General features: G+C 39.0%; 1 protein-coding gene across 2 annotated transcripts; it reads right to left on the bottom strand.

Annotated features, from left to right (window-relative positions):
- Positions 1 to 3,391: 3,391 nt before the first annotated feature.
- ppef1 (protein phosphatase, EF-hand calcium binding domain 1) lies at positions 3,392 to 18,618 on the bottom strand. 2 transcript variants are annotated; one of them, XM_041788717.1, is made up of 20 exons: positions 18,424 to 18,618; positions 17,964 to 18,090; positions 15,901 to 16,060; positions 15,243 to 15,275; positions 14,775 to 14,902; positions 14,640 to 14,700; positions 11,420 to 11,583; positions 11,222 to 11,336; positions 10,731 to 10,777; positions 10,463 to 10,629; positions 10,323 to 10,359; positions 10,067 to 10,216; positions 7,491 to 7,642; positions 7,162 to 7,405; positions 6,887 to 7,072; positions 6,671 to 6,813; positions 5,878 to 5,984; positions 5,620 to 5,783; positions 4,855 to 4,939; positions 3,392 to 4,762 (listed from the first exon to the last, which is right to left on the bottom strand). In XM_041788717.1, the coding sequence occupies exons 3-20, from the start codon at positions 15,953 to 15,955 to the stop codon at positions 4,557 to 4,559; spliced, it is 2,244 nt and encodes a 747-aa protein (XP_041644651.1). In that variant the 5' UTR covers positions 15,956 to 16,060; positions 17,964 to 18,090; positions 18,424 to 18,618; the 3' UTR covers positions 3,392 to 4,556. The 2 variants fall into 2 exon arrangements, with proteins under 2 accessions (XP_041644651.1, XP_041644582.1); XM_041788648.1 differs by having other exon boundaries at positions 17,964 to 18,207; positions 18,424 to 18,477.

Here is an 18,618-nt window from a genome sequence, read left to right as displayed (position 1 = left end):
TCTGCCAGGCACAGAAACAGTAGATTTTGTGTACTGAAGCTGTGAAGTTGGTGCAAATGTCACAGTTTGGAGGATTCTCTTTAAATCAGTGTATGCGGATGTAGTGATGGCTGGTGTAGGAACTGTTGAAGATGAAAGAGATGTCAGTTGCTTTGTTCCTGACTCTAATGACAAGGTAGCTGAGACAGTAGTAGATAGATATGATTTAGAGGAAAATATCTGTGTCACTTCATCCAATGTTTCTTCTTCCTCCTGTAAAGATTTTTCCTCTGAAACATTCTCTTTAATTTCAGGTCCTTTAACGCTATTTGTCTCTTGAAACTCACCTTCATGGTGACTCTCCTGGAATTCAAAAGAAAACTGACTTTGCTCCTGCAGGCGGACTTCTGTATTAGTGACTTTGACCTTCTTGTTGGTGGATGATTGTGATGGCGTATGAGACAGCAAGCTGAATTTGAGGTTTGCTTCTCTGGAAACAGTGTTAGCAGTGGTGTGGTAGCGGGATTGTTGCTGGGTCTTCAGAGCTGTAGCAGCCTGGAGGATCTGGCGATGGATGTTTGGCTTTTGCATACTGACACCTGAAACTGAGCTCATCATGTCGGTCTCTAGTAAGGAGAAAACGGAGAAAAAATCAGATATTTAAAACATGATTTGCTGTCATCGTTGCAGTAAACTGTTTCCCAGTTATGCTAAATCTCTAAACCAACATAAATGAAAGAGTTAGACAATGCAATATCATTTTTTTTTCATTTGCTTGACTTTTAAAGTTGCAATGTGTAGTTTTTTTGCCCTGAAATGTTTATTTTAATCTAAAAATTATTCTTATTATGCTGTAAATATTTTTTTTTTTGTTGAGCACTTACTTTACCTCAAATATTTCTAACAGTTTTCAAAGCCAGAGAAATTCTTGATTTTTATAAATGTAATGAGACATGTCCTGTCATAGATGCTGACATGACAGAGTCACTGTGTTTATGGCTGCTACATACTGCAGTGTTTACTGGAAGCTTCCATTCTGTTGCTGTATTTCAGTCACGTTTTGCTGCTTATTTATGAAAGACCACAGTTTTCTCTGCCTTTGGTTGCAACTTTTTACTGCCCAAGATCATCCCTGTAAAGTGGTAATCCATCACAGCATCACTTACAGTGCCTATAAAAAGTATTCAACCCCTTGGATGTTTTAGCCTTTTTCTGATTTTATAAATCAGTCATGGTCAGTTTAATTTGGCATTTTTTTTGCCCAAAAAACTCTTCAATGTAAAAGTGAAAACAGATTACTACAAAGTAATGTAAATCAAAAACTATTATGTAAAGTGAAATAAGTGACTGCATATTCCCCCCCTTCAAGTCAGTGTTTAGGAGAAGCACCTTTGGCTGCAATCACAGCTCTGAGTCTATTTAGATAGGTCTCAGTCAAGCTTGCACATCTGCACACTGCAATCTTACTCCAGTCCTCTTTGGAAAACTGCTCAAGCTCTGTCAGGTTGTCCTCCAGGATCTCCCTAAATTTTGCAACATTGATGAGCTTTTAAATCCCATGTGTTTCAAGACTAAATAACTTCAGTATACTGTACAATCATGAATGTAGCCATAACATGCAAAAGAGCCTCAAAAAGAAAAAAGACAGAAAGAGGGTACAGTCATGTGCATACGTTTTAGGCATGTGGATCACTTTTGCTGGGGTCTTTTCGCCCCTGGTAATATGCCCTGAGACTGCTGGTAGTTTTTGGGCCTTTGGGACCTCCACAGCATGACCAGGGCCTCATGCCAACCCTATTACCCGCCTGGACAGCACCCTAGGCAGACCTCACTTGCGAAATTCACCACTTACTCCACCCTAAAAGTTTGGACTTTGTTATTTTTTCCAACAGATTATTTTCCCATGCCCCTAGAAATATGTAAGGACATCCAGAGTGCGAGCGGAGTTGTGTCAATCCTCTCTCCCGCACATTGATGCCCTCAGACAGCTTAATCGCCACATCTACAGCTTACTTCAGCCTGAGTTTTTGGCCCAAATACGCCTAAAAGTTCTGCACAAGACTGTACATATTATAGTGCCATCCACACCTCTGCATTCAGGCTTTGTGCCATTCCAGATGCGGCCCTTACAATACAACATCGAAGGCCCATGAAGCCGAAAGCCATTATCACAGCTGAACATGGCCCAGGACCCATCCTTATCAATACCACTTGTCCCATGACTGAGTGACCCTGGATCAGAACAACCAGACCCTGAAAAAGGAGACATGATAATATTAAATGATTAAAAGTATCTTCTTAGCCTAATTATACAAGCTAGGTTAAAAAATAAAATAACTTAAAAAGTTGAGAAAAAATACTGTACTTTAATCCTGTGAAAATTTTAATATGAAAGAGTTTCCAGTACATATGAAGAAGATAATTCCCTTACCAACACAGACTGGAGTTTCCCGAGACCAGTGTCCAGACAAACAGCTGTTGGTTTTGTATCCATGGAGTTTGTATCCAGGACGACAGCAGAAGATCACCAGCAGCCCGCCATAGCGGAAAAACGTCTGTCCATTCTCCAGGTGTTTAAAACCACTGCATCCCTCAGCTCCGTGCACTGCAGACAGATTCACAGTCAATGCTGCTTCTCAAAATAAAACAGAGGTAGAAAACCAGCATGACAAAGTACCTGGAGAGCAGACGTAGAGAAGAGCAACTAGCGCAGGAAGGAGTCTCTTCTGTTCCTCCATCTGAATGTGTGTCCAGGATGAGACTACAAGCTGCCTAGCTGAGATCCTTCACATCAAGTTTGAAGTTGAGGGGTGGGAGGGCTGAGGAAAGGATTTTTGAGAGCAAAAGCAGGAAGTCTAAGAGAAGTTGAAGATCAAGAGGAGGGAAGACATCTGGGATGTCTGTTTGGAGGAAGAAAGAGGGGAAGGAGAGGAGGAAGGGGAGCTGACATGGTTCATGTTTGTAAAACACTGACAGATGGACGATGCACTGGAGAGGTTTTATGTGCTTTACAGCCAGTATTTTAACTGTTTGAACATAAAAAGGTGATACTAAGTCCTTTGACACGAGAAATTTTGCCACAAGTGAGAGCAACATCCAAAAACTTTGCATTTAATCTACTGTGAAAATTATTAGTCCATCCACACCTCATTGTTGTCTCTTTCCCTTTACTTTTGCAGCTGTTTAATGCTGTAAAATTCATGCATGAGTAAAGTGTGTGTGTGCTGCAAATGTTACACCATCAGTAAAATCTAAACCATTCATTTACTCATGCTGACAGGATGCCTGGGCCTGTCTAACTGCTCTCACACTTCAGTAATTATAGTTGGCAGGAAGTCAAGGAAGCAGCTTTGGATCACACACGAAGAAACACTGGAAAAAATGCACAAAATACAACAATTAGTCACCAAGAGGCCATTATGACATTTTATTCAATAATTAATATAAAACTACAGTAGTGGTATGTACAGCGTTTTCCTGCTGTTCTGTTGAAGACTACGTTTCTCTTGAGTCTACAGTCTGCAGTCAGAAACCTGCACCAACTAAAGCAGCAACTAAAACATGAAGCTGTAGCGCCCACTTCACAATTTTCCATGCTTTGTTAGACTTGCTAAAGGTTTATTTTTAGAAATTTCACAGTGCAAATTTATGCCCTTAAAAAGGATAACAAGTCAAGGGATGGCGTAAGTTATGAGTCTTTATCTGTTTTGGGGTTTTGACTGATAAAAATACATTTTCCTCACTACTAAGGATGTCACATGCATCTTGAAAACATATTTCCTTGTTCTTTCACTCCCTTACTTCATTTAATTGCATCCCGACTCAGCTGCAAGTGTGAGATACATGGATGCAACATAAGAGACCTGGGATTGACTCAATGTTGTCAGGTGCTTGCTTATTTACATGTTAAAGATGGTTTTCTGTAAAAATATCACAAAGAGAGATCAATCATGTCCTGCTCTTTAGTGTTGAGTGCCAGGGGTAATGTTGGGTGTGATATGGCACTGTGTACAAAAGGCTACTGATTCATGAATTGAGGTCTGTACCAAAATTTAGGCTAGTTATTTCTCGTAGAACCTTTTAACCTGAGAACTGTGGGTCATGCTAATTAAAATATCAGAGGATGTCAAACTTTTATTCACTGATATGGATGATGTAGATGAAACATGGGACATAAATGCTTTGCTTTTCTGTACCCCAAGTCTTTTTTCATACTGCCTGCTATGGTGCTAGATCAAGTGTTTAACAATGTAAAGGATTTACCCTCTGGGGACTTTGAAAACCTAATACAAAGTATATGTTTAATTTATTGTTTGTTGAGATACTTCACTGAGAAATTAAAGAGCATGAACGAAGCATCCCAAAGCACAGACCTCTTTCATTCTGTTAGAAAGGCTCAAAAAATCTCTAACTTTCACTGCCAAGTGCTTAACCTTTTAAAACTATAAATAATACTAAAATATTGAATGTCATCACTGCTGTCCTACTTTCTTTCCTCTGATAGTTTCCCTGCTGATCAAACAAACTGTGTTCTTCAAGTGTTCAGATTTGTTCCTTCACAAATACTTTTTCTTCGTTCATCTTCCGTTCACATGTTGATCCTTGTTGTCCAGTTTGTGCACGACTCTGAAGGCCTCCAGGAACTCAGTAAAGTCTATACTGCCATCCTTGTTAAAGTCGATACTTCGGGCCAGGTCATCAATGGCTCTGTCATCAATGTCTACACCAAGGTGAGAGGTGAAGAGACGCCAGGTGTGACGGAACTCCTCAATGGAGATCAGACCTGAACACAAATATTTACTGATTATTTTAGGGATGTATTTTATATTGCTGGAACAAAGAATCAGGTAAGATTCATAGCCTTTTTTTCTTGACCTGAGTGATCTTTGTCTATAATGTTGAATATTATTTCAATGTCTGTCCTGTATCTGAAGAGAGTTTCAGCCAAGTTTGGGGTGACCTGTAAGAAGAAAAGAAGACAAGATAGTCAAATAGACTTCCTTCCTGCTCTAAGACGTCCACTGTTTTGTTTAATTGCAGCAGTGAAAAGATAACACAATGTCTAAAGAGCCCATCCTCAAGATGTGAGTAGTTTCTTGTTGCTAAAACAAACCATATGTGACTAAGTCTGTACTTGAAACTTGGAGAAAATTGGACAAAAGATTGAAAAATTTATATAGGTGACACCAGATGTGCAGGCATAAAACTTCATTTTCTTTGTGTTGTTCTTTTGCAGACTAAACTGAGTCTCTTCATTCATGCACACACTTCTGCATTTTAATCTCCCTTCTGTTTTTCTCAAATCTCAGCACACCCGAGTAAATTAAGAGTCAATTTCATTGTCAGTGGATTTCCTGATATTTGTTGCTTGAAACTAAAGAAATGCATCCCATTGTTGCTCTTGGATAACAAAGCTCAGTTCTCCTCCACTGGTATCACTGATTGTGAATAAATCATTACATGCATTTGACAATTACAAAACATTTTAACTTGCTATGAATTAAACATCGATTAAAAACAATTGCAGCTTTAGAAAGTGAATGAACTACTTCCTAATTGTTCTAAAGGATAGGAACAATGCTGGGTAACTCAAAATAGTAACATAAAGACAGTCACTGAGACAAGATTTTTTGCTCTGACCTGTGGCAGAGGGATCCCTGGTCCCATGTCCTCAAAGCAGGACTGATACTCCACACTGCCATCTGGTGTCAGACGGGCTAAGTGTGGTCGCAGAGTCCTCCAGGGCAGATCAAGTCTCAGCACAGTCTCCAACACCAGAGTCCATTCACTGACCGACACAGTACCTACAGACAGATTCATTTACATTTAACAATGTCACATGTCAGCCTGAGTAAATAATGTTAGAGTAAGATCTGTAAGGCAATGAGAGGGGCATGCCTTTGTCATTCTGGTCGTACTGCTGGAAGCCTGCCATCAGCTCAGAGCGATGGCTGAACAGTTTCTCCTTCAGAGCCCTGAGAGCTGAGCCCTCCGCAGCTCGAACCCTGCACAAACAATTAGTTTACAAAGTCTGAACTTTCTGAAATGTATTTTTTATTTCAATATAAGCAGTAAGCAAAATAAGAATTTAACCTGTCATTCATTGTTCAAAAATTCATAAAATAGCAAAAAAATGCCAAACCAAAGGAAAAATAATGAATGGCTACATCCTTAATGGTTTAGTTTTGACCACTCAGCAATCCCTACAAAAAAAACCACATTTCATTTTAAAATTATTAACAGAACAATCACATAAACCCTCATCTACACTACTGTACAGAACTTTTAGGTATGTTAGGGCCAAAAATTCAGGCTGAGGTAGGTTTCCTATGTGGTCAGTAAGCCACATGGGCACCATCAGCCAGGTGGAGGCCCTTATCAACATAACGAGCATGTCTTTGGACTTAGTGTGTCAGGTTAAGTGTGGGGTTAATGTTAATAGTTTTAAACAATCATACCTACTCACTCTCGCTCAAAAAGACACAAACGGGCCGCAGATGACTAGTGGTTTAAGGTGTACATGGGTGGCCCGGGTTCAAGTCCACCATTTCCTGCATGTCTCTCCCCCACTCTCTCATCCCTTTTTTCGATTCTATCTACTGTCCTCCTCTATCAATAAAGCCATAAAAAGCCCAAAAATATCTATCTTTAAAAAAAAAAAAAAAGACACATTCGCTTGCATTAGTTGTACCTCTGTGTCAGGGTGAGTTTACGTGTTGTGCGGCTAACTTGGTACTGGTAGAAGCGGGGAACCAGCTCTCTGCCCACTTTGATGTAAGCACCTCGGTTGCTTCCATCCTCATAATAGTTTGATGCTGAGAAAATTGTAATTACCTAAAAAACACAGAGTTACAATAATTCTCCAGACTTCTGTACAACTCAGATAAATCTAGTGCATCAAGTCTACCTTTCCTCCATGACAGAGCTCATATCCCTCCTGTTTGCACTCATGAGATCTGATGAGCAGCTGCAGCCCGTGCTGGTTCAGAAGCTGGTGAGTCACGTCGGGGCCGAAGTAGCAGCCACCTCCTCTGAATGTGTTTGGACAGCAGCCTTCTTGTGTTTTAGGGTCGCTCCATAATATATCCACAATCTGTGGGAGAATTTAGACAAATGAATATGCTCAATTTGACTCAGGAAATGGGCAGACAGTTACTTTACTCCTGTATTCCCTCCTTTGACCTGTTTCCATTCGCGCTCATGCTGTGGAGGGGAAGGAGGTCCCACAGAGGACAAAGAGTCCAGGAAAGGCACCTGGAGGACACTGATGGTGTACGGTGAACTGGGGGAGGATGGACACTGGTGAGGCGTGAGACAGGATGGAGTTCGAGGAGAGCAGAGAGAAGAGGTGGACGATGAAGATGAGGAGGAGGAGGAAGAAGTGGAGATGGCGCTGTCTTGTCTGCTGAGACCACATCTCCTCTTCCTGCAGGAATGCAAAGAAAAGCAGTTTTAGTGGACACTGACTTAAAAAAAACACACATCTGAAAGTGTCCGTGAGCTGCTCCTACCTCTGGTTTTGTGATAGCTGGTTCTTGCTGTGGCTGCAGCCGCTGCTGGGACGAGAGCCATCAGTTGATCTCATTCTCTTCATCTGTCTGCTGCACTGCCCAATGTCCAGCTGAACCAAACTGCGTCTCGGGAACCTCAGGGCAGATTTTACCTGTGAACATAAAAACAAAACAAAAAAAAAAAACAACACAGATGTAATTTAGTTTGGCATCTGTACTCAGCGTTTAGTCCCAAACTTCTACAGTTACATGCTGATGTGTCCTTGAGGGACACTTGGGCCCAATTTTCTTCCTCTGCAGTGTCATTGGCATGTGACTGTATATGATGGGATTAGTTAATACTTCTACACACATTACATAGCAGCCTCTGCCATCAGTGTAAGACTGGATGTCAATAGTTAAGTGTGACCTGTGTAAAACGTCAGACCAGGAAAGTGCTATATAAGTTCAAGCCTATTTGCATTTTACCATATAAAATCTATACAAGTGAAAAAATACCAAAGGGCTCATTAATGACTGATACAAATATTTCATTGCATTTTACCTACTTTACCTGCTTTTTTGCTACATGTCTGGCGATAAGATTCAGATTCTCTTTGGCTGGAGGACACAAGCGACACGGTACATAAAGACAGCATAAGCAGTGAAATAAGACCCAATTAGAAGCCTAAAAGTCAGACATTATAGGATTAACACAATACACAAAATCACTAATAAAAAATCAGTCCAGAGCTCATACTGAAAATGAAAAATTACAACAAAGTAATGCAAAAGTGTAATGTGCAGATGAGAAAATGAGCAATAATAGTACAAAAAGAACATCCTAAAGACTAGGGCTGAGCGATTTGGGAAAATAATCTAAATCCGATTTTTCCCCCAATATTGTAAGTGTGATTTAATATGCGGTTATTTTTAGGTCTTTTGTGCTGTTCAACAAAAATCAGCAAGAAATCATTCCATATCATAAAAAGTACTATATGAAATAAGTTAAACTAGGGATAAACAATTTAGAAAAAAATATTGAGATTTTAGCTCATACTGCAAATTTTCCAGTAGTTTCAACAAGACTATAGGGAGACAATTTTTACTGGCCAAGTTCAGGTTTCCAAACCATGTGGCAACACAAAAGGTTACAATGGATTCAATAAAACTTCTGTAAAAGAGAGTCATCATCTCAGAGGAAACATGAAAAGTGCTCATTTTCCTCCAAAAGATCAGTCTTTGCTGAACTTTGTCTACTGTTCTCCTTTAGGGACAATATAGTATATCTATCTTATCTAAGCCAATCTAACAAAGTTTCTCTTTTTAAAGGAACAAAAGCCAAACAGGAAGCAGACTGATTGAGAGAGCACAACAAACATGACCATGGCAAGGATAGAAAACACGAATCAAAGGTAAATGGACGTCAGAAGCAAGGTTATCACAGTTAACTAAAAGTAATTGAAAACTCAGCTTCCCAAAAAAATGAGACTAACTAAAACTTATGTGATCACCAAAATTACTTAAAAACAAAATTAGAGTCCAAATCTCATTTGTTTTAGTCTTTGACAGCAGCAGACTGACATGTACACCCAAGCCTGACTAGTCTAAAATAGTCTGATCAGACAGTTTATTTTCAGTTCTTGAGTTGTAATCAAAAGCACAATTTGAATAAATAAATTTAAATGTGAAGAGTAGCCTGTTAGATTGTATCTTTTTATTTTAATGTATAATATTTCTTTCTTTCAAAAGTCTTTTTATTATTATCTAAAATTTGCAATGACAAAATGTCAATATACAAGATGACACTTTCTTTACCTTTTCACCCCTAAAACAAGAACAATCATCTAGGCCACGAAACATCCCAACTTTTCTCTCCCTTTGGGGTCTCAACCCTGATTTTGCTGAAAAAACCCCAAACCTGATTATTTATTTTGCATAATAAAACTAAACTTCACTAACAGACGAGAATTACAAGCAAATTAAAACTAAACTAAAATTTAAACAAAAAGTAAAATCTAAATAAAATGAAAAACTTGCAGACCAACCTCCTGATCTTTAGCATTGACATGACTTTTTTATAAAACCTGTTCTGTAAAACAGACCACAATCAAATTAACAAAGGGGAGGGGGCTGGACCAAAATCAAATTAGACTCTGATTGTTAGTGAAAAGAATGTCTTGGTGTGTGCTGTGCTGGTCATTTCCTCACATCACACACTATGAGATCAAAACAGTTAAATCTGCTATTTTTCATAATGAGAAGGGTCTCTCACATTTTCAAAATCAGTGAAGATTTTAAAAATGTTTCAGTGTGTGCCAGCCTTAAGCATAAAAACAAAGAGAGTGTTAAAGAGGTACAATGTGTAAGAAAATTTCAAATCAAAGAAATTTTGATAGTTAATTCATGTCTGCTGGAGACTTTGACTTCTATTTACTGACATGTTAAGCATGAGAAATATATCAGATTGTGGTGGCTGTCCTTCTCTCAATGTTTTAAAGAATGTTTTCTGACCTCTAGTGCCCAAAGTTGATTGCTGCAGTTAAAAAAGTAAAAATGGAGAATGAGAGGGAGGTTAGCTGCTCATTTTCACAGACCTTGTGTCTCTCTATTGAGCTGAGGAAGTCCAGGTTGGTCTTGTCTGAAATCCCTCCATGAACGATGAGGATCTTTCCATCGATGACTGTCGCGATTGGTAGAAGGCTGAAAACATCCTGAAACAGCTGGAGGATCTCACGGCCATGAGTCTGCACAGTGGCACAGAAAATATATACAAACGGTAAGTCTGATATCACCATCGTGTCTGAGGATGACTTTGCAAATTGTACATAATGACACTGATGTTGAATTTACCTTGTACTTCTGCATGACTTCTTTTGTAAATCCATATCTGTAGCAACATAAAAAACATCAAAAGCACTTTTTTCCCTCATTTATGTGCAAAACCTTGATAGATGACTGTTTCTCTGCAAGCCTGCTCTTCTCCTGCTTACCTGAGGTTCATGATGTGGTCTTCATGGTTCCCTCGGTTCAGGTGCATGTAGTCGGGGTAAAGAAGAAGGTAGGCAAATAGGAGCATGACCACTTCTATAGACTTTTTCCCACGGTCCACAAAATCTCCGTTGAACACGTATGGTGTCTCTGCAGAGGGAAGGCCATTCTGAAAAATACCATGCCATCAAATAACTATCACACACTTAGAAGAAGAAACATATTTCAGCATGTGTAAATGCTTAAGAAAGTCATAAAGAGAAGTATTACCTTATAAAATATCAGAAGTAAGTCATCTAGTCTCCCATGCAGATCTCCTGTACCGAAACAGAAAGCACAATAATTGACTAACTTTTTCGCTAAGTTTATTCAGTTTGAAAGAGTGAAGTGGTCATGGAAACAGAACAGTGAATTGCACCGCTTCATGCAAAAAAAGATAATGTTTCACGCTTTAATCACAAGTATTCTTGAGTTTAATGAGATGCAGATCTGCTGGAGGAGGCAGCTGTAAAAGAGGAGTCAAGTGCTTCATCAGTGTGAATAAACATGACCTCCTTTTTGGACTGATGCCATTAAGATACAGTAAAGTGTATTTAAAACTCATTTATAGACATCAGCAATCAGTGAACTAGCATGTAGGTCATTCATTTATTCAATGACCTGATGTAGAGTGGGACTTGCAGGTGTACATAAAGCAGAAAAGTCTGATCTTATTTTGTGCTGAAAAATTAAAAACTTGAAGATGGTTTTTGGTCTCTCACCACATATGGTGATCTCATTGGTGTAGGATGTAGATAAGTGGATGATATTTGGCATCTGCTTGAGAAGCTTTTTGGTCTCGTACAGCAGCTGAAGAACATATCTGGCATGAAGAGTCTGTATGAAAAAGAGTGATGATCAATAAAAGCACTTCAAATGAGGAGTCAAATGGAAGTAAAAAACAGAAAAAATACCGGTACCTGCTGCTCCTTAAAACCGTTTAGGAGAGCGTTTGTATCAGAGACAGAGAGAGGAAACGACAGTCGTGGCCCGGTGTATGAATCTGGAACAGGGATCGTGTTAAAGCACGTCTCTCTGTCCAACCAGGGGTCGACTACTGGGTCAAGCAGCTGTGAGATCAGATCTGGAAGACAGTTATTTAATATTTATTAAACCAGGAAAACCTCATTGAGCTTAAGAAGCTCATTCACAAGAGGCAGCTGAAACAGAAAGTAGCACATTTCACAAAAACACAAACAGAAAAACAGAGCAATTACAAACAGATCAATCAAATCCTAGGTCACAGAGCAGAAAGTCATCAGTCAAAACATCTACAACCTGATGTACCTTACTGAAGTGGCTTCAATCTACTTTTAAACTCCTGTTACCCTTTTCACACAGTGAGAGAATCCATGTTGTAGCAAACAATTAGAGGGTCAATGGAAGGAGCTGTAAACACACTTGGCTTAGGATTTAAAACATTAAAACAATGAATTAGAGTGGAAAGAAGCCCAACAATCTTGTCTTTTCAAGCCTCAATGTTGTTTGATCTGACACTAAACACTGAGGACTTTATATTTTCCAATACAGTCCCAAAGCCATCCATGGGGTTTAATTATGAATCAAGTTCAACATATTCAGGCTTTCTTTGGATAAGCTACAATGTTTAAATATCATTTAGCAGATGCTTGTGTTCACAGTGACGTACACCTGAGAGTAAGTACAACACAAGCAAAGATCTAGACAGGAGGAAATAAAATCAGTAAGTGCCACAAAGTGTTCAAAGTCCAACTGGGCACATCAATCAATAATGGTCAATGTAATTTGGCTTTTTGACAAAAAAAATTACAAAGGAAACTCTTTGATGTCAAATTGGTATCAGGTTCATGCAAAGTAATGTCAATTACACAAAAATATGCAATGTAAAATAAGTGTCTGTGAAAATATTCATCTCCTACAAGTCTGTATTTATAAGAGTCATCTTTAGCTGCAACCACAGCACTGAACAACACAACACAACATGTTGAACCTTAAAGCAGGTGTCACTCCTGTCAACAAAGAACAGGAAACTGAGGCTACAAATCATACAGGCTGCCATGTGATTGGCTAATTAGATATTTGTGTTAATGAGCAGTGATCAGTATCAATCTCAGCACTTTATTACCAGCTAAAAACTCCTCACAGCAGCTAGATGAGGCGAAATATTTTTTTATGGCTGAAAAGAGGAAATAATCTACCAAACAAACTGAACTCATCTATTTGTAGTTCCCTTGTTTGGTAAACAGCTAAACACAGAAACACATCCCCCTCTGTTTGTGACCTCACTGTTGTATTAAAAGACCTCTCCAATATGCTAATGAGAAACTGATGCTCTCTAATTTATGCAAACAAACAAGGCACAACAGACCTCTACCCACAGGCCTATCTCTCTATTTCCTAGCTATTTTATGTTTTAAGTGTCCTCTATTAACACAAAAGCCCAAACTTAAACACATGCACATGCTGAATATAACCTGATGAGTAGAGACAGCAGAGCGTGGCATCTTTGCATCACTTCAGTTGAAATTCTGTAAAACCGATGGAGAGGATGTTTAGAAATTAGGTCTGACTTGAGGATCAGCTCGCCAATGGAGCATTATGCTTGTCAGCTGGATGAGTGGGTCAATTCATACTTAAGCCACAGCTGTTTCAGGGACACATGTACAAACACACTGGCTACCCCATTCACACCAGTTGCTAAGCAACAGGGTAAATGCAATGGGTTGTCTAATCCGGACCAAAATAACAGGCATGATTACAAAAATAGTGGTAATTTGTTGAACAGAATAATACACATTTCAAAAATAATCATCTGTTAGACCATATTCATGCACAACAAAAAACACCAGCTAGCAATTATTACTACTTACAATTAGTTCAAATGTATTTTACAGTTTTTGTTGAACCTGAAAATATTTTTCTTTTTTTTTTTACTTCAATTTGGATCCCTAAAGTGCCAGTAACTGGACCTTTCAGACACAGATGGTAATCAGTATTCTTGGCTACCATTACACCATGAAGACAAAAGAACACTCCAAGACACTCAGAGAAAAGGTTATTGAAAATTGTTAGTCAGGGGACTGATACAAAAATTCCAAGGCACTGAACTTCCCTCCAACATCAACAAATGGGAGGAATATAACATGTGTAAATCTGCCTAGATCAAGCCATCCTCACAAACTGAGTGACCGTGCAAGAAGGAGACAAGTGAGAGAGGCCACCAAGACACCTATGACTACTCTGAAGAAGTTACAAGCTTCAGCAGCTGGGATGGGAGAGACTCTGCATACAACAACTGTAGCCCAGGTTCTTCGGCAGTCAAAGCTTTATGGGAGAGTGGAAAATAGAAAGCCACTATGGAAGGAAACTCAACAAACCATCCCCACTGTGAAGCATGGTGGTGGCAGCATCAGGCTGTGGGAATGCGGCAGCCAGCCCTGGAAGGCTTGTAAAGATAGAGCGTATAATGAATTCAGACTGCAAGAGAACTATGGCTTACAAGATTTATTTTCCAGCAAGACAATGACCTGAAGCAAACAGGGAAAGCAAAACAGAAAAGGTGAATGTTCTAAGCCCAGACCTCAATCAAATGGAGAATTTATAGCTAGATCTGAAAAGGGTCCAAATTCTGATTCTGTCCGATTCCTGTGCTCCTGACAGAGCTGAAGCAGTTCTCCAAAGAAGAACAGTAAAACTGCAGTGTCCAGATGTGCTAGCCTGACTGAGATCTATCCACACAGTCAGTGCTGTGATTGCAGCTAAAGGTTGCTTCTACTAAATACTGACTTGAAGAGGATGAATATTTACGCATTCATTTTATATTACATATTTTAAGTATTTTACATATTTGCATTAAATTGAAATTACTTTGCAGAAATCTATTTTTACTTTGACATTAAAGAGGCTTTTTGTCAAAAAAAGGTCAAAGTATACTCACGATGATTGATATATAATATCAATAGGTGGGTAAAATATCCAAGCGAGTGAAAACTTTTTATAGGAGTTGTAAGTCAGATGAATATGTCTATGTCAGCAAAAAAACAATTTTAAAAGCTATAATATATATAAAATAAGAATATCCTCACACATTCAACTCCATGTAACACATCTATGTCTATGTCTATATTGGCTGATCTGTGTACTGTAGATTAGTCTTCTCACCTGGACCGTTTCCATTAAGCTGAGTGAAGTTATCCAGCATGAAGCTAAAGAAGCTTGAGAGCTGAAGAAAAAAAGACATGTTTTAGACTTATGTTTTTCTTGAAAATGATTAGGCTGTCTCTTGCAAAGAGTCACCTGTAGCTGGTCCTGTTCACCGGCGTATTCAATGGACTGAAAAATATTCCAGGTGTAGCGTCGTCTCATCTCCAGGCGGGCCATGTAACGCCGATACCAGCGCTGGATCAAAACAGCCGCCTTCATAGCTGTGACAAAAAATGTATCTAATGTTTATTTATATAGGAGACCTTTGAAAGTCTAAAGTCAAATACATTCAGCGTATGAAAAGAACCAGATTTTTTTTCTATCACAGCAGGGTACTGTTTCATTGTCAAATCAGTTAATCTGCCAACTTTATTGCCAAGTGCTAAAAATATTTAAATCAGGAGCTTTTTGATTCAAAGACTGAAGGCAATTTTGCTGAATCTTTTTCAAATGATCAACCATCAAGGAAATAAATAAAATTCAAACAAACAGGCGTATACAGATTTATACATGCATTACCTTTGGCACAAAAGGGCAATAAGAGACAAAAAGGGGTCTTACTCAGAGCTGGGTTAGGAGTTTTAACTGTTTCATCTGTAAAACAAGAAAAAGAACAACAGCTGAGTATCCAAGACTTGTAATTGAATAAAATCAATAAAGACAAGTTAGCAGACCCCCCCCCCAAAGAAAAAAAAAACACCCGCATAATCTTCTAAACATCTGTATGTGTGAGTGGACATATTGCCTATGTGTGTATATGACTGTCATGAGATTTGATTTTTTTGTTTGTCAAAAGTATAAGGAAAATGTATTTTACCAAAAAGAACAAACATCAGTTTCATACTGATGTATATGATATAAAAAATGCCTTTGTTCTATTCAAAAAATTAAGGTTAAAAAAAAATTAAATTGGATATCAGAATGATATGACTACAGCTTTAAGTGTGACTTTAAGAACACACAACAATGAACATGCTCTTCCCTTATATCATTCATCCCAAAGGCCCAATTTAAGTTAATCTGTGCTTGCTCCAATTAGTACCAAACACTTATCATTTATTTCTACCCCTCATCCTGTCCTGACATGTCAGCTCTTCTTTAATATCAGTTGTTCATCACACACCTTTCCTCAGCACACCTTTCCTCAGGGGCAACGGGTACATGTTCTAGCTGACGTGATGATAACAGCACTCGTCTGTCTTTTAACCCACATCTTTACCTTTCTCCACTCTTTTCTCTTGAGCTTCTATGGCCACAGAGGTGCCACATCCCATGACGGCCAATAAGTAGGTCTTCGGGTCACATTAGGAAGTATGTCCCTGGATATCTGCAGCTGGCAATCACATCTGGCAGGTGGCATGAAAATGCTGCAATGAGTTCTGAAAGAAAAAAAAAAATACATCATAAAGCATCAGACATAGAGACATGGGAGCTGGTTTAAGTCTTTAGTTTATCAGATGTTAGAGGGCTCTGAATTTCTAAAAACAATTCATTCTCTTTTAAATCAATGCAGTACGGTTTATCACAGGGACATTTTATCTTTTGCTCTGCCACCTGTTGTACTATCAGTTTTCTCCTGGTAGTAGGTCTTAACTGAGCTAAAGCTCAACAATATGGACCAAAAATCATAGAGATACAAGATACACTATATGGACAAAAGTAGTTGGCCACACCTGATAATTATTGAATTCAGGTGTCAACCAGCCCCGCATTACCACTGGTATATAAAATCAAGCACCTAGCCATGCAGTCTCCATTTTCAAGCATGTGTGATAAAAATGGGCAATTCTGAAGAGCTCAGTGACTTCCAGCGTGGTACTGTGACGGATGCCTTTGCAACAAGACGGTTTGTGAAGTTTCATCCCTGCGGAATATTCCACATTAAACTGTAAGAGATATTATTAGAAAGTGGAAGGGTTTAGGAACAACAGCAACTCAGTCAAAAAGCTGAAGACCGTGTACAATCACACACACTGCTAAGGCTATCAGTTTATATTAGTCACCCACACTCAGCTGATTCCATAGCTGAAAAGTTCTGAACGTCTACTGGCATTAATGTAAGCACAAAAACTGTGTGACTGGAGCTTCATAGAGTGGGTTGCCATGACTGAGCAGCTTCATTCCTCTCTCATAACCACAAGTCCAGTGCACAGCGATGGATGGAGTGGTGAAAAGCACACCGACACAGGACTGTGGGGATATGGGAACGTGTTCTGTCGGGGAAATGTTTGGCAGTCAGACGGCCAGGACTGAGTTAGGTTGATGGTTGTTGAGAAATGTTACCTGCCGGTCTGCACTGTGGGACTACAAAGACATAGTTAGAGTATGGTGTAGAAGAACTTGACTGTCCCGTACAGAGCCCTGACCTCAACCCCATCAAGAACCTTTGGAACGAACTGGAACAGAGACTGGGAGCCAGGCCTTCTTGTCCAGCATCAAAGCCTGATCTCATAACTGCCCTACAGAATTAAGTGGCACAAATTCCCACTGAAACACTTCAAAATCTTGTAGAAAGGCTTCATGAAGAGTAGAGGCTGCTCTAGCTGATATAATGGTCAGGCAGCCAAATACTTGCGCCCATAATGTGTGTATATATTCTGATTTTTTTTTATTATTTTTTCCTTAAAATAAACCAATCAGAACAAAGTCAGAATTAAGTCAAATCCACATGGACTGAAGCCAAAAATCTTACAGGCACTTTATCTAACAGCCAGCTTCACAATGTCAACATGTGGAAAAAAATGACATGAATAAATTACCCATTTGTGAAATTAGAATTTTATGAAATAAAATAGAGTAAATTGCAAGTCCACATTAAGACAAAAACATTAAAATGGGTTATCTTTTAGTCAATGAGCACATTCTTCAAACTGGCTTTTATTATTAACAATCCTTTTAACCGTGGTTCTTAAATGTGCATGCTCTTAAAATACAAAGTCAGAACCTGTCAACTGAGTTATAAGAGTGGAAAAAAGATCTCAATGCAGCTTTTATTTTGTTTTTGTTTTTTTTTCTAGACCCTAAATATCGTCAGCAATGTCCAAAATATGCAACACAGCGAAGCCCTACGTATAAATAAAATTAAGCTCATAAATGGCTGCCAATCACGCTCCAATGCACCCAGACAAATATTGCTTTGATCCCAAACACCGACCAAATCAAATAAAAATTAAAAATACTGGTATTTGCGTATTAATTTAATTCATTTATGGTATTTTAAACCCCTTGCTTTAGTGTCTCGTTCAGAGAATCAACACTGTGTTTGTGTTTAATAGTTCCTACCTGAAGCATACATCCGCGCGATCCGGAAATCATGAATGAAAAACACAGTCCATGTGATGCTCCGGGAAAAAGGCTCACTCAGAAAAAAAAAAAGATGCAAAATGTTGACCCAAATCTCGCCAAATGCCTGTAAGGATATGGTTTAAAGGTAAAAAGGTGAAGAGGTGCAGTGTTTCCAGATGAGCTGTGGACGCTGCAGGAGGAGGCGGAGAGGAGGCAGAGAGTAGGCGGAGGTAGACAGTCACTACAGGTGGAGACAAAACACACATGAGGAGGGAAGGGACTCAACTGACTGTTGTGGAGCATTAAAATACCGCTGAGATGTCAGGGCTAATGCCAGAGCTAAGGTAGCGTTTATCAAGAGCCTGTTGAAGTTACTGGCAGTAGCTTTTAAAAACCAGCCTGAGAAGTCGATGCGGACTATTTTTGGCCTCAGATAATGAAAATAAGGTCAACTTACCTTCACCTTGTCGCTTTCTCCCATGCTAATTTTTATCAGTTCTTCATTTTTTTATGAGTGCTTCATTTTCCAATTTTTGTCCCTTGTGGTCAGTCTGACGGTGTATGACAGAGGTTCATCCTGACCAATGCTCTTGTTAAATACACAAACAAACGCTGAAATTCAAAGTTAATGACTTCTCTTGAACTACGTAAA

This window comes from Cheilinus undulatus, linkage group 1, assembly GCF_018320785.1.
Source record: "Cheilinus undulatus linkage group 1, ASM1832078v1, whole genome shotgun sequence".
NCBI lineage: Eukaryota > Metazoa > Chordata > Actinopteri > Labriformes > Labridae > Cheilinus > Cheilinus undulatus.
Note: the sequence above shows the minus strand (reverse complement) of the source record. Positions and strands in the feature narration are given on the sequence as shown.

Coding starts and splice junctions, on each gene's coding strand:
- ppef1 (XM_041788717.1), bottom strand. CDS start 15,955: ATGGGATGTGGCACCTCTGTGGCCATAGAAGCTCAAGAGAAAAGAGTG. Junction 11,337..11,419: donor ACGGTTTTAAGGAGCAGCAG/GTACCGGTATTT, acceptor TTTTTCATACAG/ACTCTTCATGCCAGATATGT. Junction 4,940..5,619: donor CAGGGATCCCTCTGCCACAG/GTCAGAGCAAAA, acceptor TTCTTCTTACAG/GTCACCCCAAACTTGGCTGA.